Source organism: Galeopterus variegatus, unplaced genomic scaffold (assembly GCF_000696425.1).
Source record: "Galeopterus variegatus unplaced genomic scaffold, G_variegatus-3.0.2 Scaffold1442, whole genome shotgun sequence".
Taxonomy (NCBI): domain Eukaryota; kingdom Metazoa; phylum Chordata; class Mammalia; order Dermoptera; family Cynocephalidae; genus Galeopterus; species Galeopterus variegatus.
In genome coordinates, this window is record NW_007727553.1 from 8,957 (window position 1) to 30,858 (window position 21,902).

Sequence of the window (21,902 nt, forward strand, 5' to 3'; positions counted from 1 at the left end):
CCCGCACGCGCGCGGCCCGCACCGCTCGGGACGCCTGCAGACCAGGCTCCCACGTCCCCGGCTCCGAGGCCCTGCGGGCTGGGCTGCGCCTGGGCGGCTGCGTGGGTATCGGTGGTTGTGGCAGGTGGCTGTGCTCGGGGATCGCAGGTGCATCGCAGGCGGATTGGTGGCCTGGGTGGCTTGTGCCTGTGGGCTCTGTGCCATGCATGGCGGGTTTAGGAGGGGTGGAAGGGGTCTGGGCGCTGTGGATGTGGTTGGGACTGGAGGGTGGAAGGAGGATGCATGGAGCCTTCTGGAAGGCCGCCTATGACACTGGCTTGGACGTGTGCAGGCAGGGAGTGTCCAGGCGCTGGCGGTGGTCTGGGTACCAGGGTCGGGGTACGAGGCATGGGCGGATGTGTATGCGGTGGCCTCCCGTGGGAGCCGTCATCTGGGAGTGTGGACCTCGGTGGTGAGGGATGTCTCACAGGAGGGTGTTCCTGAGTGGGGGGCCAGGGTGGGGATGAGGGTGTCTGTCCGCTAGGGTAGCCTGAGGTAGGGGAGGGAGCTGCCCCTCACCCTGGGGGCCTCCCTCAACCTCTCCCATGTGCCTCTCCAGACATGGCTGCTGCTCAAGACACATGAGGACATCAGCAGCGCCCACAAGATCCGGGAGAAGCTGGGCTCTTGAGTGCGTGTGAGAGTATGTGACATGGTGTGTGGCGGTGTGCGAGTGTGTGTGCGCGTGAGACAGCGTGTAGATGTGCACGTCAGTGATGTGCGAGTGTGTGTGCACATGTGTGGCGGGGCTGCGTGGCATGGGGCCCCTTCCCCCCCAGCTCCGCTGTCCTGTCTGGGCTCCCTCCTCTTTTCCTCCGCCTGCTGTCTTGCTCTGTGGTGGGGTGGACTGGGGCTCTGCACACCTTGTTGTCCTCAAGTGTGTCCCCAAGAAGGCCCTCCGGGACAAGGAGGAGACCGAGATCGCAGTGCTCAGCAGGTGTGCACCGCACCTAGGGCTGGGACAGGGACTAAGTCGATGGGGATGTTAGGAGCCCCTCGGTCTCAGGTCTGGGGTCTGGGAGGCTGAGCCCTCTGGTCTAGTCCAGGCCTGGCCAACAAACTGCAGGGAGACCTGGGACAGTTCTCTTTTCCTGTCTGCGCCTGCGTGTCCACATCAGCACAATCAGAGGGTTAATATTAATCTGTGGTTTTCAAGCTGGGGGCTGGAGCTCTGCCCTCCTGGACCGGGCAGGGGTGGCCTATGATAGGCAACGGGGAGCAGAGTGGGGAGGAAGAAAACAGGGAGGGGTGTTCCTGGGGCCCAGGACAAAGCACTGCTAGATTCTGCTGCGGTCCTATCGTAGGGGCTGAGGCATGCTGCAGGAGCCCATGGGGGGCTGAGGTGCCTGGGTCAGCTGAGCCCCGACTCCTGCCAGGGTGATGGGGCGCGAGCTTTCTGTCCACATCATGGAGCGCGGCTCCTACTCAGAGAAGCATGCCAGCCACCTGCTGGGTCAGGTCCTTGGCACTGTCTCCTACCTGTACAGCCTGGGCCTCGTACACCAGGACCTCAAGGTGCCTGGCTGGGGCCCCCCGCCCTGCGTGTGTCTCCTCAGGAGCATGGTCAGGCTTTTCCCAGCATCTCTCTCCAGCAAGGGTCTGGGCAACTTGAAGGTGCTGAGGCTCATCCTGTCCCAGCACTGGGGCTATGCCAGAACTGCGCTGGCCCTTTCTTTAGCACCCACACATCACAGCCTGAAAACCTCCTCTATGCCACGCCCTTTGAAGACTCCAAGGTCATGGTCTCTGACTTTGGTCTCTCCAAAGTCCAGGCCAGCAACATGCTAGGCACCACCTGAGGACCCCAGGATATGTGGGTAAGTGAAGGAGTGCACCCTGAAGCTTGCTGGGGGATGAGACGGGGCTGGGGGACCCTGGGGGAACCGAGGCACCAGGGGCCGGGAAGACTGTTGTGCCGATTGCACGGATGCACGGCACTGAGGCACTGGCCGGCATGGCGTGCGTGCGCGCGTGTGTGTGTGTCTGTGTGTGTCTGTGTCTGTCTCTGGCCCTCAACCCTTGGAGCTCTTGGAGCAGAAACCCTACAGGAAGGCCGTAGATGTGTGGGCCCTGGGTGCCATCTGCCGCATCCTGTGCGTGACCACTGGGACAGCGCATCTTCTGCTTGCCTGCCCCTGCTGGGCCGGGGAGGGTTGGACAGCCGGGTGATTCGTCTGTGCGTGCCAGGCTGTGTGGGTACCCCGATTCTATGACGAGAGCCACCCTGAACTCTTCAGACAGATACTGAGGGCCGGCTATGAGTTGGACTCTCCCTTTTGGGATGACATTTCAGTCAGGTGAGCTTGAGGCTGGCTTGTGCTGGGGGTGTCGAGGGGCCGTGGGGAGGGGGCAGGCTGACCCGGCCTCCCCGACTTTATCTGGCACCTACTGGATCGAAGTCCCAAGTAGGAAGTTCATCTGCCCACAGGCCTCTCAGCATCTTTGGTGAGTGGGACCCCTCCCAAGCTGTGCCAGGGCCAGAGGGACCACATCCTCAGAGATGTCCCCCTCCCCGCTGACTTTCAGACTTCCCCAGGGTCTCTGGGGACGTGGCCTTCGACAAGGGTGTCCACGGCTCAGTCAATGAGCAGACTGAGAAGAGTTTTGCCTGGACCACTGGAACGTCAGCACAGGAGAGGCCCGAGGTGGCCACCTGCCCGTTCCCCAGCTTCAGGGTGCTGGCCTCGGCTGCCCAGCCACCGCTGCGCTCCTTGCAGACTTGGAGCTGGAACCCCGGCCTGCCTGGCCCCCTCTCCTCCCACAGCGAGCGTTCAACGCCACCTTGTTCCTGTGCCACATCCGTCAGCTGGGACAGAGCCGAGAGGGCGAGGAGGCCTCCAAGCAGGGCGTGGCTCGCCACAGTCACGCAGGCTTCTGGGCTGGCCAGCCCCTCAGTGGTGACGCCCAGGTATGTGGGGGGACCCTGCCTCATTGGGGGCTGGCTCCTTGGTGAGCTTAGAGGGTGGTGGCGCTCCATGTGGCCCAGAGCTAAGCAGAGTGGACCCCACAGACAGAGGGCCGAGGACAGAGAGCATAGACGGAGGAGGAGCCGGGCTTCCAGGAGAGCTGAAGGACACAAACGGCCAGCGGGCGCCCGCGCTGGTGGCGGGGCGGGTGGGGCGCGGGACAGGCTGGTCCCTTCCCTCTGCTGCTCTCTTCCTTCTCTCCCCAGGCAGATGCCGAGGCCAAGTGGACCGATCCCCAGGTTTCCTTCCCTTGGGCGCTTTTGGTCCCCTTCCCCCAGCTCCCATACCCCGGGGCTGGCCTCTGCTGGAGAGTGTGACATGTGTGGGTGACGTGCATGGCGTTGGGGCAGGAGTGCGGCACCCCCCAGTGTGCCCACAGGCTCTGCCCTCGCCCAGGGGCAGGGGCTCCCCTCCTCTGTCGCCGTACCCCCTCTAGAAGCCTATGAGGCATTGGCAGGTGGGCTCCAGGGCTGTCCCTCCTGCACGGCTGTTCTGTGCTTTGCTGACTGTGTCGTGGTCCTCCAGCCCCTCCAGTTTTCCCCAAACCAATAAAGACAGAGAGCAATGGGCCAGTGGTGAGCTGGGGACGGGATGAGTGTGGAGGGGAATGGGTCACCTGTGGGAAGGAAGCCAAGGAGACAGGCCCACTGCCAATCGGACCCTGCCCTGTGGCCTCGCCCATTGTCACCTGAACCTCTGCTCCCTGAGATCATGGCAGACAAGTTCCCAGTCATCCAAGAACTTCCTGTCCCGGCCCCCCAAAGCACCAGCAAGAGGCAGCCTGGTGGACCAGCTCTGCCACCCTAGAGGTCTGGCTGGGTCCCTGAGACAAAATGGAGGCAGCTCAGGCCTGCTGGCAGTGGCAGAGGGGGATGGTGGGAGGCTGAGGGGGGCCTGAGGAGTGCTGTCGCCAGGTCCCCAGGGCTGGGCTGCAGTGCTCCTGCTGTGCAGGGCTGGGCTCAGGGCGTCCTGCTGTGGAGCGACCAGTGTGGAAGGGTGGGGTGAAGAGGAGCCCCCCGGCCAGGAAAGGGTACCTGGGAGCCTCCACCCATGTGCCGTGCCGGGGATTTGGAACCTGTGGGCTCCAGACCTGGGTGGACCCGGGTTGGCAGCTGGGTCTCCGGGAGCAGTGACAGGTTGGTTATGGCTTCTGGTGTGAAGAGACGTGGACTGTCATCTGGTCTGAGTGGCCCCAGCCCCTTGCACCCCATTCTGGATGGGTCAGGCCTCCAGAGCCCTGCCTTGCTGGCCCTTCTAGGCCTTTCTTCTGGGTCCATCAGGGGAACATCCCTAGGGCCACCCCTTGGCCCTGGCCAGGGTTCCAGGAGAGCTGGCCATCCCTTCCCCCTCTTCTCTGAGACCCCTGCCCCTGCCAGCCCTCAGGGTGTGAGCCCAATGGCCCACAGCCCAACCAGGGAGTGTGGTGAAGACCCCTCTCCTTGTCAAACTGTGGGACCCAAAGGGAAGTGATGAGGCCCAAACCGAAGCTGGCCTGGGCCTTGAGGCGGAGGCTGGACTGGGATTTGGGGTTGGAGCCAGGAGCCCAGCTTCCCCCAAGGACAGCGGCAAGGGTGCCCCTCCTCTGGGTTGGCGGGAGTGGGGACAGCTCCTCTTCTCCCAGCATTCTGCCACCCCCTTCCTGAGCCTGGAGAAGTCTGGAGCCGGTTGGGCAGCTTCCTTCTCTGTCCCCACAGCCACTGCCAGGCCATCCTTCGCCCCAGGCTTTGGGTCACATGGCTGGGTCCTACCGCGCCAGCCCCGCTTCTGGCTCTCACCCATGCCTGGCCGTCAGCTAGTACCATAGCCAGGTCTCAGAGGCTTGGCCTCCAGCAACCTGTCCTGCCTGCCCTCAGCTCCCCACCTGGGACCTTGTCACCTTGTCCTGGCATCCTGCTACCTTGGACATCTTCACCAGCATCCCTTTAGCTGGCTCTGCTCCCTATCTTTGCAATTGTTCACACAGGACACCTGCGACACCTGCTTGTTCTTGGTTTGTTTGTCAAATACTGATTGGGCCTCTGCTCTGTGTGAGCTGCTGGGCATGGCACTGGGCCCATCAGATAAGGTGCCTGGCCTGCAGGAGGAGGCCCTCTACTGGAGGGGGTGGCTTCGGCATGCTGGCTGCTCCGAAAGCCCTGAGCAGGAGTGCCAAAGCCAGCCTTCCAGAAGGAATCTGAGCACCTGCACAGAGACAACCAGCTCTTCCAGCCCAGGCGTGTGGCCAGATCCCTTCTGCAGAGTTGGGGCAGCAGCTCTGGGCCACTCTGACACAGGGTGCAATTCGGACTCTTGTCAGCAGGGGGTGCCACGATCACATGTTTAGACGTCCTTCGGCCACCCCTGGTTCCTTCAGCACCTGGGGCAGCCGCTCACATCCATTCTTCCCCCACCCAAATCCTGCCCTGGAGAAGTCTGCCCACCTGGGAGCAAGGCGAGAGGGGGGACCCCCAGGTCAGGCAGAGGTGGCACCCCTCCTTCCTCCCTCCGAGACCTTCCCATCTGAGGAGGGTGGTCTGTGAGAGGAAAGCTTTGGGTCACCAAGGCAGCGGGATGTGCAGCCCGGGAGAGAGAAAGGGCTGCTTTAGCCGTGGGGTGGGGAGATGGAGAGGGGCTGGGGCGGGGGACACTGTGACAGGAGCACTTCCAGCACAGGCACTCAGGCTGGCCGCTGGAGGAAGGTGCCGCACCAAAGCCTGGCAGGGTAAGGAGTTGGGGCTTAGTCTGTGAGCAATGGGACCATGGAAGGGTTTCGTTTGTTTGTTTGTTTGTTTGTTTGTTTGGCCAGAGAGCACACTTACCCAGTTTGCGTTAGGGGCTGAGCTCGAGTTAGCTGGAAATCTCAGGTGCTGTGAATCGGGAGCAGAGGCCGGCCCCTCGAGAGTGGGCTATCCTTCCCGGGTGCTGGGGAACAGACTAGAACTGAGCAGGGAACGCTTGTGGGCATCATGACAGGACGCTGTCTCCTCTGTTCTGGCCTACACAGAGTGGGTCACACACACTGTCTTGGAGCAAACCTGTGGGTGGCATAGATTCCAGGGAAGCTCAGCCTGTGGGGACTGGTAGACCTGGAGGTGACCCTGGGAGCTGTTTGGTAGTCCGGTGGATAGGCCTTGGTGATGAGTTGAGCATGGGGAATGAAGGGGGGAGGGTCCAGATAGCCCATGCGTTTCCGGGTGGACAGTGGAACCGTTTGTCGAGAAGGTTCAACCAGCGTGACTTTGGGGCAGAGGTAAAGAGATTAGTTTTGGACATGGTGAGTTGGAGGTGCCCAAGGGGCACAGAAGTAGAGAAAAAGCGACTTATACTTCACCCTTCTCCTTACAAATACGTATCTAGCTTTACAGTTAGCATTTATGGAAGGCTTATTCCTTTTAATTAAGAGGATGCTAATAGGGACTCTTTATTGAGCATTTCCTATGTGCGAGGCACTGTTTGGGAGAGCATCACATGTACTAACGTGAACCTCACCTGTGAGGTAGCTACGTCATTATCATCGTCCCCACTCCACATATGGGGAGGCTGAGTAACTGAGCCGAGGCCACACAGCTTGTGGCACATTGAGGAAGTCTTGCTCGGGATGTAGGAGTTGTGTGGGGAATTGGAGAAAAGAAGGGGGAGTTCTTTCCTTCGTTGTATTTGTGAATGCAAACTATCAGCATGCTAAAGGAGAAAGAACACTGAGTTGAGTGGAACCCACCCTGGGTTTCAGTGTGGGCCTTGCAGGTGGTTTGTGTCACCGTGAATGTCCTCTGTGCCTCAACTTCATGTCCTGTTAAATGGGAACCATGGAGATATTTCCTCGGGGGTGAGGTATGGGATCTGGGCCCTACAAAGACCCCTCTGGAGTTCAGCTTGAAGGACAGCCTGGAAGTGGGGCAGGGCTGGTGGCTGGGAGACATGTCTGGGGCCATGTGGGGAACAAGGCAAGAGATGTAGAGAGCCTGTGCCAAGGCAGCTGAAGTGCGATTGGAAAGATGGAGCTCAGTCATGGTGGACTGAACGGGAGCAGGGGCGGGGGTGGCTTCTGAGGAGGCTGCTGCTGGGGAACGCAGCGGAGAAGCAGGGCTATTCAGGAGATGAAGGGGTCAAACCAGGCCCCCTGGCCAGGCAGTGGTCAAGTTGGCACTATAAGCTGCAGGCACTCTTTTGGCACATGGCAACCATGTTCTCCACCCAATCCCAGCTTCGTCCAGGCATCCCTAGCTCCCCCAATCCCAGGTGGGCAAGATAAGAAATATAGAGTGTTTGGAAAATAACAAAGAACCTGGTTTGCTTGACTGAGGGAGCTGTGAGAGGAAGTGGTCAGAAATCAGCCTAGAAAGGGAACTTTCTCAACAGAGCACTGGGGAGCCACTGAGGGGTTCAAGCAGGACAACGGTGGGCTCATTTTTGCTGTAAGAGTTTTTCAATATATATATATATATATATATTTTTAGCTCTATCTGGCTCTTCTTGATAAATATAAAAACTTCATGCCCATTTCTCCAGGTCTTCTCCCTCACATCCCATGGAGATTTCAATATTTACCCTTGCCCCAGGGAGCCAAGTCTTGCCTTATACGATGCCCTGAGTAGAGGCCCAACTACTTTTTGCCAGTTTGTCCTTGTAGTTCTTTCAGTTAATGCTTTATGTAATTTTAAGTTATGTTGTTAAGTGCATATAAGTTTAGAATTGTTATATATGAGTATTTTAGGTAAGTTGAACATTTGATCAAAATATAGTGACATATGTTAGTATTAGTAATGCTTTTCCTTATAATCTACTTTGGTATTAATATAGAAACTATAGCTTGTTTTAGGTCAATATTTGCCTGGTGTATCTTTTTCAATTCCTTTCCTTTCAAACTTGAAATGTGCTTTTTATTGAGATATAATTTACATACCATAAAGCTCATCCTTTAAAATGTACAATTCAGTGGTTTTTAGTGTTTTTACAAAGTTTTATAACCATCACCACTAATTCCAGAACATTTTCATCACTGCAAAAGGTCACTCCTGTATCCATTGGTGGTCACTCCCCATTTGCTGCTCCCCCAGCCCCTGGCAACCACTAAACCACTTTCTGTCTCTGTGGATTTGCTTACTCAAATATTTTAAATAAATGCAATCATACCATGTGTGGACTTTTTTTGTGTCTTGCTTCTTACTCTTAGTGTAATGTTTTCAGGATTCATCCATATTGTAGCATGTATTAGTATTTTATTCCTTTTTACAGCTGAATAATATTCCATTGTGTGGATAGACCATATCAGTGGACATTTGGCTTGTTTCCACCTTTTAGCTATTGTCAATAATGCTGCTATGAACATTTATGTGCAAGATTTTGTGTGGACATATATTTTTAATTGTCTTGAGTATATACCTAGGAGAGGAATTGCTGGACCATATGGTAACTCCATGTTTAGCTTTTGGAGGAAATGCCAAGCTGTTTTCCAAAGTGACTGCACCATTTTACATTCCCACCAGCAATGAAAGAGGATTCCAATTTCTCCTCACCCTTGTTAACACTTGTTATTGTTTGTGGCTTTTCTTACAGCCACGCAAGTGTGTGTGAAGTGGTATCTCATTGTGGTTTTGATTTGCATTGCTGTAATGACCAATGATGTTGAGCATCTTCTTAACATAGTTATTAACCATTTGTGTATTTTCTTTGGAGAAATGTCTATTCAAAACTTTTGTTTATTTTTTAATTGGATAATTCGTCTTTTTATTGTTGAGCCGGAAGAGTTCTTTATATATTCTGGTTACTAGATCCTTATCAGATATATGATTTGTAAACATTTTGTCCCATTCTGTGTCTTTTCACTCTTTGATAGTGTACTTTGGTGCACAAATTTTTAAAAATTGTGATGAAGTTCAATTTATCTATTTATCTTTGGTTGCTTGTGTCATGTCTAAGAAACCATTGCCCAATCCTCGTCACAAAGATTTACACTTATATTTTCTTCTAATTGGTTTAGCACTTCCGTTTAGGTCTTTCATCCATTTTGAGTTAGTTTTTATGTATAGTGTGAGGTTAGGGTCCAACTTCATTCTTTTGCGTGGGGCTGTCCAGTTGTTCTAGCATCATTTGTTGAAAAGCCTATCCTTTCCCCATGGACTTATCTTGGCTCTCGTCAGAAATCAGCTGAATGTACATCTGAGGGCTTTTTACTGGATCCTCGATTCTATTTCATTGCCGTATACATCCATCCTCACACCAGTACCGCACTGTCTTGATTACTGTAGCTTTGTGGTAAGTTATGAAACCAGGACATGAGAATTCTCCAACTTTGTTCTTTTCAAAATCGTTTTGGCTATTCTTGTTTTTTGCATTTCCATCTGAATTTTAGAATCAGCTTCTCAATTCCTGCAAAAAAAAAGGCATTTGGAATTTTGGTAGAGATTGTGTTGAATCTATAAATAAATTTTGAGAGTGTTATGTACTGAATGTTTATGTCCCCCGGAATTCATATGTTGAAGCCCTAACCCCTTATGGGACTATATTTGGAGATGAGGCCTCTAAGGAAGTAATTAAGGTTAAATGAGATTGTAAGGATGGGGCCCTGACCTGAGAGGATTAGTGTGTCCTTGTAAGGAGAAACAGCAGAGTGCACACACTGAGGACAGGCCATGTGAGGACACAGCGAGAAAGTGGCGCTTGACAAGCCACGAAGAGAGCCCTCACCAGAAACCAAATTGGCGGGAACCTTGATTTTGGACTTCTAGTCTCCAGAAGGATGAGAAAATAAATTTCTTTTGTTTAAACCACCCAGTCTATGGTATTTTTTAATGGAAGCCCGAGCAGACTAATAAGTATTGCTGTCTTAAAACAGTATTCAAGTTGTCCAGTCCATGAACACAATATATCATTCCATTTGTCTAGGTCTTCTTTAATTTCTTTCAATGATGTTCCGTTGTTTTCAGTGTACACCTCTTGCACTTTTAAAAAATGTATTCATACATTTTCTTTTTTCTGATGCTCTGTAAACAGAATTGTTTTCTTAATTTCATTTCTGGATTGTTTTTTGAAAGTGTATAGAAATAGCCATTGATTTTTTTGTATACCGATCTTGTATTCTGTGACCTTGTTAAACTTTTTATTAGTTTTAGTAGGTTTTTGTGTGGATTCTTTGGGATTTTCTACATTCAAGACGTGTTATCTGCAAATAAAGAGGGTTTTACTTCTTCCTTTTCAATCTGGATGCTTTTAATTTCCCTTTATTTTTTCTCTTGTTTCTTTTTATCCCTCCGCCAACCTATTGCACTAGCAAGAACCTTCAATACTACTTTGAATTCAAGTGGTCAAAATGTCCTTTCCTTGTTCCCGATCTTAGGGGAAACGATTAGTCCTTCGTCATTAAGTGTGCTGTTAACTGTGGATTTCTTTATGGATGCCCTTTATCATCTTGAGTATCTTCGCTTCTAATCCTAGTTTGTTGAAAGGTGTTTGTTTTTTAATCTTAAATGGGTGTTAGATTCTGTCAGATTGTTTTCTGCACCTACTGAAATGATCCTGTGGTTTTTGTTTTTTATTCTGTTAATATAGCGTATTACATTGATTTTCAGGTGTTAAAACAATTGAGTTCTTGGTATAAATCCCACTTGATCATGGTGTGTAATTGTATTAGTTCATTTTCTGTCACTTATAAGGAAATAAATAAGGAAATAAAATTTATTTTCTACAGTTTTGGAGGCTGGGAAGTTCAAGGTCCAGGGGCACATCTTGTGAGGGACTTCTCGGTGGGGAAGTCCCGTGACAATGCAAGGTATCACATAGCGAGGGCTGAGCAAGAGCGCATGCTCACGTGCTCACCTGCTGGCCTTATAAAACCCACAGTCACCCCTGATAACCCATTAAACCATTCATGAGGACAGAATTCTCTCAATCCAATCACCTCCCAAAGGTCCCACCTTTCAAATACCATAGTCTGATTTCCCATCCTCTTAACACTGTTAAAATAGGGATCAAGCTTCCAAGAGTTTTGGGGGAACATTCAAACCACAGCAATCATTCCTTTTATATGTTGCTGGGTTCAGTTTTTAAAAGTTGTGTTGAGGATTTTTGCATCTGTGTTCTTGAAGGTTATTGGTATGTAGTTTTCTTGTGATGTCTGGTGTGAGGGTAATACTGGCCTCATAAGATGAGATGAAAAGTGTTCTACTCTATTTTCTTTTTTTTAAAAGATGACCGGTAAGGGGATCTTAACCCTTGACTTGGTGTTGTCAGCACCACGCTCAGCCAGTGAGAGAACCGGCCATCCCTATATGGGATCCGAACCCGTGGCCTTGGTGTTATCAGCACCGCACTCTCCCGAGTGAGCCACGGGCCGGCCCATATTTTCTGAAAGAGTTTGTATTAGTATTGTTTCTCCTTTAGTTATTTGATAGAATTTACGAGTGAAACTATCTGGGCTTGAATTTTCTTTGTGGGAAGATGTTCAATTACTAATTCAATTTATTTGCTTGTTATAAATCTATTCAAGATTTTGTATTTTTTTTTTGAAGTCAGGTTTGGTTATGGGTCTTTTGTTCATTTCATGAGTTGTCCGAGTTGGCATAAAGTTGTTCAAAACATCTCTTATAATCCTTTTAATTTGTAAAGGTCAGTAGTGAGTAGTGATGCCCCCTTTTTCCTTCTTGATCTTTGTGATTTATTATTTTTTTTATTTTTGGCAACTAGCCAGTACAGGGGTTGAAGATCTTTTTAATTTAAATCGCTTTTTTCTCGGTCAGTCTAGCTAAGATCAATTTTGTTGATCTTTTCAAAGAACCAACTTTGTTTTCATTGATTTTCTCTATTATTTTCCTGTTTTTTATTTCATTAGTTTTTGCGCTAATTTTTTTCATATCTATTTATTTAATTTATTATTATTTTTTGAAAATCAATCAATATATATTTATTAATGTCATTAATTTTTTACATTCTAAGATGTTGTTGTGGAGCAGTTGCGAGGGAGAAGGACAGGGGAAGGGGGTGCATGGTTGAGGCCCATGGCACGCCCTCATTCCTGCAGGGGAGACCAGGGGCCTTCCAGTGGTGGCTCAGTCATTGCTGGGTTGGATGCAGATGTCATGGGGAGGTGGCTGAAGACCTTGGTCCCCCACTGCCCTGGCCCTGGGGAGCTTCCTGTGGTGTCCTGATGGTTGTCACTGGGCTGGTTGTGGGTGTCGGGGGTACAGCCAAGGCCCTTGAACCCCCACCGCCCCAGCTCAGGAGCCAGGGGCACTTCCTGTGGCAGCTCAGTGGTCATTGCTGGGCTGGTTGCGGGTGTTGGGGGTTGTGGCCGAGGCCCGAGGCCCACCACTGCCCTGGTTTGGGAGCCCAGGGTGCTTCTTGTGGAGGCCTGGTGGTCATTGCTGGGCTGGTTGCAGATGTTGAGGGTGGGCATGACTGAGGCCTGCAGCCCTCCCTGCTCCCTGGCTTGGAAGCCCAGGGGTCTGCCAGTCCTTCTAGGTTTTATAGGTGTTCTTTGGTGGTGTTAGACTTTTACTAGTTAAATCAGACTTTGTCTCTGATTTGTGGGTACTTTGTTTTTTCTTTCAGTTCTTTGTTGGATTATTTGCTGTTCCCACCACTGAAAACTCTGCACTGGAACTAATTTGTTGTCCTTTGCTTACTTCTAAAATGGGGGGACTTCCTGTGGGGACCAGTACTTGAGCTGTGTGGTTGAGCTAAATTGCTGCTTTGCTGCTGATTCCCTGGGAAAGGCTTTTTGTGCAGCTCAGGTTTTAATTGTTGACTTCTGGGTCTTGTGAGTTCCAGTGCACCTGGGTTGTGTGGAAACTCTGGTCTGGGCCTGAGACTTTTCATCAAACTCCACCCCTGCAGTCCTATATTGCTGACCAGCCTCCACTGAGTGGTCCTGTGCTGGTTGGGGGGCAGATCAGCCATCTATCCTGTGCCCCAATGTTTCCCTGGTGGGCCTGTCTCCCCCACTGCCCATACTCCAAACACTTCCCATGGGACGGGCCATGTGCCAGTCCCTTGCTATGATTCATCAGGCTCTGAGTGGCTCCTTTTTTCAGTTGTTGTGGTTCCTTGCTCCTATGTGGGTCCATGGGAACCCTGTTAGTGGTCTTGCTGGCCTGAGGGCCAACAAGGCCCTCTTCTCCCCTGCCACTTCTAAGTAACTTCATCTGAAGGGTACAAGTGTGGCTTTTGCCAGCTCTTGTTCCATGTGCTCATCAGCTCCAGCTTGGAAGCAGTTGGGATTCAAAATGGTGGGAGCAGTCCTTTCTTTCTCTTGTCGTGGCTTCTCCTGCCTTCATGAATTCTGTAGGTCTCTCCTCCTCTTCCCCTGAGCTCCAGCAGCACCAGCTTGGCTGTCGTTGCTTTTTAATGGTTGTAAATTGGTGATTTGTGGGAGAGAGTGATGTTGGGGACCGTCTATTCCACCATCTTGGCCAGAAGCCCTCTGCTCATATTTCTGTACTGATTTTTATTTCCTTCCTTTTGCTTGTTTTGGATTTAGATTGCTCTTTTTTTTCTAAGTTTGTTAAGGTCCTTAGGCTGTTGATTTGAGATCTTTCATTTTTTCTGATGTAGGCATTTAAAACTGTACATAGCTTCTAAGTATTGCTTTAGCTGGATTCCATAAATTTTGATATGTTGTTTTTGTTTTCCTTCTGTTCAAAGTCTTTTCTATTTTTCCTTATTTTTTCTTTGACCTGTGAGTTATTTAGAAGTATGTTGTTTAATTTCCAGATTTTCTAGATTCCTTTAAAAATTTTTTTCATTTAATTCTGTTGTGGTCAGAGAACATATTTGGTACTATGTAAGTCCTTTGAAATGTGTTAAGACTTGTTTTATGACCTACCTTATGGTTTATTCTAGAGAATGTTTCATGTGCAAATGAGAAGAATGTACATTCTGCTGTTGGTGAGCAGTATGTTCCACAGGTATCAGATAGGTCAGATTTGTTGATAGTGTTGTTCACATTTTCTATATCCTTGCTGACTTTCTGTCTAGTACTATCAATTATTGAAAATGGGTCATTGAAATCCCCAGTGATTATAGTTAAATTTTCTCTTTCCCCTCTTAATTCTGTTAGTTTTTGCTTCCTGTATTTTGGGGCTGTGTTGTTAGATACATATACGTTTATTGTTATATCTCCCTGATGAATTGACCCTTTCATTATTATGAAATGTCCCCTTTTTCTCTAATAACATTTTTTTCTCCTAAAGTCTGTTTTATCTGATATTAATATAGCTATCCCAACTCTCTTATGGTTACTGTTTGAATGGTATGTCTTATTCTGTCTTTTTACTTTGAATCTATTTGCATCTTTGAATCTAAAATTTGTCTCATAAACAATAAATAATTAGTTGAATCTAGCTTTTTCTGCATCTCTGATTTTGATGGGGCTATTTAGACCATTCACATTTAATGTAATGATTGATACAGTTGGATTTACATTTGCCACTTTGCTGTTTGTTTTCTACACAGAGTATATAATTTTACAAATTATCCATGTATTTAAACAACAAACTGTACCCTATAAACATATCTCCTGTCTTTTTTGTTCTTCTCTTGTTTCTTGACTGCCTTCTCTTGTGTTGAATATTTATTTAGTATATCATTTTATTCTTTCTGTTGATTTTTAACTATATATTTTTTAGTTTTCTTAGTGGTTTCCCTAGGGATTACAATATGAATCTCAACTAATCACAGTCTACTTCAAATTAATACTTACTTTATTTTGGTAAAATATGGAGACTTGGCTTCAATATGTACCCATTCCTTCCCTCTTCTTTTGTGCTAGTGATGTCGTGGATATTACATCTATATAGGTTATAAATCCAACAATACAGCGTAATGGGTATCGCTTTATGCAATCTTATTTTTTTAAGAAGTTAAGAGAAGAAATAAAGAAAACATATTAAGAGTGACTTTTATTTTAACTCACCTATTAACCATTTTTTGCTGCTCTTTGTTTCTTACTGTGTATTCAAGTTACTAACTAGTGTCGTTTCCTTTCAGTCTGAAGAACTTCCTTGAGTATTTCTTGTAAGAAGGTATTCTAGGAATGAATCTCTCGGTCTTTGTTTATCTGAGAATGTCTTCTTTTTTTTAACCTTCAATTTTTATAGTTTTGCTAGACACAGAGTTTTTGGTTGATAGTAATTTTTTTTTTCTTTCAGCACTTTGAATATGTCATCCCACCACCTCCCAGCCTCCACTCTTTATGATGAGAAGTCAGATGTTAACTTTATTGTGGTTTCCTTCTATGTGGGTCATTTTTCTCTTGCTACTTTCAAAACTGTCTGTCTTTGGCTTTCAACAGTTTGACTATGACATGTCTGCGAGTGGCTGTCTTTGTGTTTATCTTACTTGGGGTTCATTGAACTTCTTGGATCCAATTAATGTTTTTTTTTTTTTTACCAAATTTTGGAAGTGTTTAGCTATTGTTCCTTAAAATATTTTGTCTGCTCCGTTTACTCTTTCCCCTTCTTCAGAGCCTCCAATTACACATATTTTCATATGCTTGATGCTGTCTCAGATCTCTGAGACTGTCAGCTTTTCCTTAATCATTTCTTTCTCTGTTCTTCAGATTGGGTAATTTATATTGATCTATTTTCGAGTTCTCCAATACTTTCTTCTGACATCTTGAACTTGTTCTCGAACACCTCTAAAGAAGTTTTGGCTTTAGTTATTATATTCTTCAACTCTATGATTTTCTTTTGGTAATGTTTTTGTAATTTCTATATCCTTATTGACAATCTCTATTTATTGACTCATTGTCACACTTTCCTTTAACTCTTTAAATGTGATTTTCTTTAGTACATTTAACATATTTATAATAAGTGTTTTGAAGTCTTCATTTGCTAATTCCAATATCTGGAAACATTCAGAGACTGTTTCTATTGACTGATTGATTTCCTGAGTGTAGGTCAGACTTTACTGTTTCTTTGTATGTCTTATAATTTTCTTTTGTTGTTGTTATTGAAAACTGGGCATTTTAGATAATATTTTCCAGCAACTCTGGATTTTGGTATTTTTCTTCTTCCTGGAAGTTGTTGCTGCGCTCTCTCTCTCTCTCTCTGTGTTTTGTAATTTGTTTCTTTGTTATATAACTTTTCTGGGCTAAATCTGTGAAGTTTGTCCCCTTGTAGTGTGCAGTTACTAGTGTCTCTGCTCAGATTTTTCCGGTTAAAAAGATATATATTCTAGTTTCACATTTTAAGTCTGGTTTCCTAGGGGCTATCCCTATATTGCTTAGCTTAGTAGTCAGCCAATGATTGGACAGAAGCTATGCTCAAGCATCTCAAGCCAGTAAGGCTTGTGTCCTCTGCTAATGGTTCTGTGTGTGGGTAGGGGAACTCTTTTAATGTTTAGGCTATTTTCAGGTCTTCCTGGGTTTTATTCTCCATTGGGCTTCTTTTAATCACCTATATACATGTGCACGGCCTCAGGACAGTCCAGGAGAGCATGGACAGCTTGAGATCCCTCCAGTCTCTGGTCAGCCAGGAATATGCTTGCCACAAGCATGTTTACAACCTCAGTCTAGTAGAGTTAAGCTGTTGGCCCTGCCCTGCCAGCCTGCCTCTGAGAAGTAACTTCCACTGACAATGCCACTGGGTGTGATTATTGCCCACAACTCCAAACTGAGTGAGCCCCCTTTAAACCAGAGGCAGAGAAGCTGCTGGTCTTCATGGTCTGCCCTGTCTTGGTGGGAAGTGGGGGGTGGGGAGTGGGGATGAGAGCGGACCTAGGCCAGAATGCTACAGACTCCCACGGTTCTTACCCAAAGTTCAGCTTCTTGGATCGTTATATACTTTTGGTTGTTTCCTGTTTTTAAATGGAGAATTAATCTATTTATTTTGCTTAGGATGTCTAGATTTATTTCTAACATTTTGTGTTATGCTTTCTACTTATTCCAATGTTTCTGTTTCTTTATTTTCCTCTCTTGACTTCTTTTGGATTAGTTGAGATTTTCCTTTATTATTTGATATTCTCCTCTACTACTTTGGAAGTAGTACACTCTCTTTATATTATTTTAGTAGTTACCCTAGAAAATTTAGCATGCATATTTTATCTTAAAGTCATTCAATATCGATATGGCCACGAGTAAATAACAGGGTCCAGAATTATCCTCCCACTATAAACAACTAGAAAACTTGGCAAAATATATGAATTAATTGTTTTCAGGTGGTGGACACCAGTCAGTGAAGGGCTGTGGTCCATGAGAGAAAGGAAACAAATTAGGCGAGCTCTGCCATTCAGGCTTCCTGACTGAGGTAGAAGAAGCATAAAAATATGACCCATGTGAGAAGAAAAATCAGTCAATAAAAAGAGACCCAGGAGAGTTTTAATGTCTGGTCCAGTATAGAGGAGCTTGGAAGTCATCAGTCCTAACAAGTAAAATACTGAACAAACTTAAAATCAACAACTCCTCTTAGATCTACAGAAAATCAAGGCCACAGTGCAAACTGCTGCTCCCCAAACTGGAGAGACAGGTGGACAGAGAATTACAACTTACCAGAGCAGAACCCCATGAGTGGGGACCAGTGCCTGGTTAGGAAAATCTAAACTGTAATTGCTGAATTACAGGAGGCTCAGTGTGGACAAGTCAGAGAGTTAAAACTCCAGGGAAGGTCAGTCTTAGCGGGGCTCCCATCCTTTTGTGAGTTTTACCTCCAGGAGCCCTACTGGATTCTCACAATGAGAATAATCTTCCTATGCTTCTGACAGGGGGTGGGGGGAAGTAGATATTTTGAAATATGCCTAGAGCATTCTGTTATTCTTAACAAAGCCTGCCCTCAAGAGAAATTATTTTACCAGAGCCTAATCTATTGGGGTTTTATCAGAGCCTAATTGGCCTGGGGGAAGGAAAATACCCAACTTCAGTTCCCTCTAGCCATCCTGTCCCACCTAAAGGGGGCAGAATCTGAGAAGCACTTGTGAAGGTCACGGTCCAGGGGCACAGGCTCACCAAAAGACTGAGACCTACTCATAGGACTATAGAACACTTCTCCTTCCCCACATGTCACCACCAAATCACTAAAGGCCTATTTACCTGAATTCCTTTTACCCAGTACATCATGTCCAGCTTTCAACAAAAAACTACAAGGTATACTAAAAGGCAACACAGTTTCAAGAGACAGAGTCAGCACCAGAGCCAGACTCAGATGTGGTAGGAATGTTGGAATTATCAGACTGGGAATTTAAAATAACTAATTAAAGTGCTAAGGGCTCTAATGGGAAAAGTAGACAGTATGCGAGACCATAGCCACAAGTAGTTGCAAGAGAGGATGGGAAATAAAGTTTCCAGCCGGGAAGCCAAATACCCTAAAAGAAGTAGAGAATGGATACTGGTGAACACTTAGCAATCTCTTCCACAGTGTCGTTCATCAGTTTTGGAAATTTCTCTGCCATTGTTTTTAAAAAATATTGCCTGTTCCCTATTTTTTTTTTGTCCTTCTTCTTCTAGAAATCCAGGTAAATATATACGTGTGACCTCAATCTATGTCTTTATCTCTCTGTGCTGCATTCTGGGTAATTTCTTTCTTTTTTTTTTTTTTTAATTTTTATTTTTTTTCCTTTTTGTCTTTTTTACTGACCGGTAACGGGATCGCAACCCTCGGTGTTGCGCCCGCACCTCGCTCAGCCAGTGAGTAGGAACCGGTCTCCACATGGGATCTGAACCCTCGGCGGGAGCGCCGCCGCGCTCCCAAGCGGCACACTCTCCAGTGCGCCACCGGGCCGGCCCTGGGTAATTTCTTTAAATCCATCTTCCAGTTCACTATATCTCTCTGCAGCTATGTTTGACATGCTATTTAACCCATATCTTGAATTTCTAATTTCAATTGTCATATTTTTAATTTCTATACACTTTATTTGGTGCTTTCAAGAGTACCTGGTCATTTTATAGTCTCTTGTTCTTTTTTTTTTTTTATACTTTCAGTACTTCCTTTTCTTTTTTTTTTTTGGCAGCTGGCTGGTATGGGGATCTAAACCTGTGACCTTGGTGTTATAAGGCTGCACTCTAACCAACTGAGCTAACCGGCCAGCCCTTACTTTTATTTCTTTTAGCACATTAATCATCATTCTTATTTTATATTTTGTGTCATATAATTTCAAAATCTGCAATCTTTGCAAGATTGATACTTAAATTTATGTTTGTATGTCTCTCTCACTCATGATGGCTTCTTTCCTTATACATTTTTTGATTTTTTTGATTATATATTTTAGAATTTTCTATAGGAATTCTTTGAAGCCTGTGTTTAAAGGACATCTCTCTACAGAGGATTTGTGTTTGCTTATTCTGGGCACTCTGGGGCAATATTACCTCTGGACCACTTCGTTTAGAACTTTAAAAATTTTATTTTATTTTTTATTTTATTCTTTATGTTTTTCTTTTACCAGCCATCTTGCAGCTTAAAAATTATTTTATTAATTTTTAAACTGTGCTATTTTTATTGGGCTATCACAATCTAGGTAAAATCTGTGTGTAAAATAATCAAATGCAGCTTTAAGACAAATCCAGAAGCAATCCCCCCATATCAACCAGACCACTGTCTCTACCTCCCTCCAAAGGTATCCACGACTCTGTGCCTAGGCCACTCTAAACAAAATCTCTGCTTGTGGCTATAAATTCTCAGGGGGTGACATTTTCCTTTTATTCCACTTCCACCCAGCTCCAAGGTCAAGATAAGCACACATGCTCACCTCTTTCTGTGGGGTGTTTTTTTTCTAGGTCACCTATTGTATTCGTTTTCTCTTGCTGCTGTAACAAATTACCACGAATTTAGTGGCTTAAAACAATACAGTTTATTAACTTATCATTCTGGAGGTCAGCAATCTGAAATGGATGTGACTGGACTCAAATCAAGGTGTTGGCGAGGCTGCATTCCCGTGGAGGCTCCTGGCTGCTGGGCACTGCCGGGCACAGTGCTGGCACTTGAGCCGAGCACTGGCCCCAGAGCTGGCTCACTCTCTGTAGTCGGGGTGCTGGGTACTTCCCCCTCGGAGCCTTTCTCTTTGTCCCCCAGCAGCTCAGCCATTCATTCACGCGCTTTGAGGTCTCCTGCTACATTTCAGGGGTTGTGGACCAGGACGGTGTCTCTGGACATCTGGTCCACATCACTGCTAGAGACACCAGTGCTTTCTCATGCCATGCCTGCTGCCCACCCACCCTCCAGCTGCCCTTCCACTCTGCCGTGTGTCTCCGTGGTGAGGAATCCAGCTTTAGGGACCTATCCAGCTACAGCGTGGGGAAGGCATTGGCAGCGTCCTGTGTTGACGAGAGATACTGGCCCCATCTGTTCCTTCAGGTGGCCCAATGGCCTCCACCAGGTTCTCCCTGCCCCCTTGCAGCCCCAATTCCACATTGTGTCAGACAGAGGGACACACCCTCGGACACACAAGTCTGCCCATGTCCCTTCCCAGCTCGGGTCCTTCTGCGGCTCCCATCACCCTCATGGTGATACCCAACCAGGGCTGCACTGGTGAGTGCTTCGAGGCAGGGCTTGGGGCTGATTCTGTGTGGTGTCTTGGGCGTCACTTGCCCAACGCTGTGGCCAGTTCTGGATCCTCGCTCCCCTGCTCCGTCTGCGGCACTACTTCCCCGTGTCTCCTGGCTATTACCCTTCTTTCTCCTTCAGAAAGTCAGCGCCACCGAGCAGGCAGGCCTCTGTGTCCGGCCTGCTGCTGCGTCCTCATCCTAGCACAGGGCGTGGCACGGGCCGGGGGGCTCAAATGGATTGTGAGTGACCGGGTGGCTCAGAGGTTGGGCCAACAGGCAGTGCAAGCACCAGATGGGAAATGAGGACGTGGGGGTGTAGCACTGGAGTCACTGGCCAGCCTAGCGCAGCCCCCTTTCCACTGTGGGCAGGTGGAGGGACCATGAGGGCCTCCCCCCCCCCCCCCCCTCAACCCTCCAAGGAGCTCAGGAAGCAGCCTCCGTCTCTGTTCAGTATGTTAAATAAACCATTTATTCAGGAGGAACAATTAAAGAAAGCAATGGCGATGCGGATTACAAAAACAAGCAGGGACCCTCCAGGTTCAAGGGTGACATGGTTCCCCGGGCCAGGTGTGTAAGTGGGCTAGCACACGTGTGAGCACCGACACGCTCGCACACGCGCGCATGCCTGCCGCCCGCAAGGGGTGTGCACTGCGATGAATGACCGTGTGTGTCTGCAGCTTGGTCCCTTCCCTGCCCCCCACACCAACAGCGGCTGTGTGGGACCCGCAGCAGCAAAATCAAGGCCTTCTTCTTCCCCTCCCCCAGCCCAGCTCTTGCTCTGAGACCCCATCTCCTCTGACGGCAGTTTGACCACCCTCAGTCACAAAGAGCCCCAGTGATCCCGTCAAGACATCTGGGAGAAGAGGAAAAAAACAGTCAGGGCGCCAGATGTGTGGCTGGGAACCCGCCCAGTGGCTCCCAGGCCTGCACCCTCCCCTGCAGCGCTGCCCAGCAAGAAGCCACACAGACAAGGCTGTCCCCATGGATGCCAGGCGGCCATCACACCTCTGGGCCCACATCCCCTGGGAGGCCCCCAGCCCTGACAGGCCCAAGCCATCGGCAGAGAAACAGGGAGGTGACTACCCTGATGATGGTGGCAAACCCCTCCCCACAAGCGGCCATTTGGGGACAGGAAAGGGACTGGGAGCTGGTCCCTGCGGCAAATGAGGTGGCACACACCCTTCCTGAAGGGGGAAACCGCAGGGCCCAGGGCCCAGCTGAGCTGGCCGAGCACCCAGGGCCCGGGCCCGGGGAACAGAAAGCCACCTGGAATGGTCTCTCAGATAGGGACCCCCCCCCCACCCCCCAAAGAGAAAAGTAACAGTCGCAGAAGAGGCAGGTTCGGGAGCGCGGTCCTGCCCGAAAGCAGCACGGGAGGCCGTGGCCCCGAGCCCGGCCCATAGGCACGTTTAATAGGGATCCCGCGGATGTGTCAGGGGGGTCGGGCCAGG

At 48.2% G+C, this 21,902-nt stretch overlaps 1 protein-coding gene across 1 annotated transcript; it reads left to right on the forward strand.

Annotated features, from left to right (window-relative positions):
* Nucleotides 1-278: 278 nt before the first annotated feature.
* PNCK (pregnancy up-regulated nonubiquitous CaM kinase) lies at nt 279-3,322 on the forward strand. The gene is given in 14 exon segments (XM_008577055.1): nt 279-323; nt 599-671; nt 853-1,011; nt 1,400-1,554; nt 1,734-1,880; nt 2,065-2,132; nt 2,227-2,240; nt 2,243-2,331; nt 2,386-2,445; nt 2,447-2,484; nt 2,576-2,646; nt 2,649-2,662; nt 2,804-2,947; nt 3,212-3,322. Coding segments are annotated over 14 exon segments (1,188 nt in total).
* Nucleotides 3,323-21,902: the final 18,580 nt, after the last annotated feature.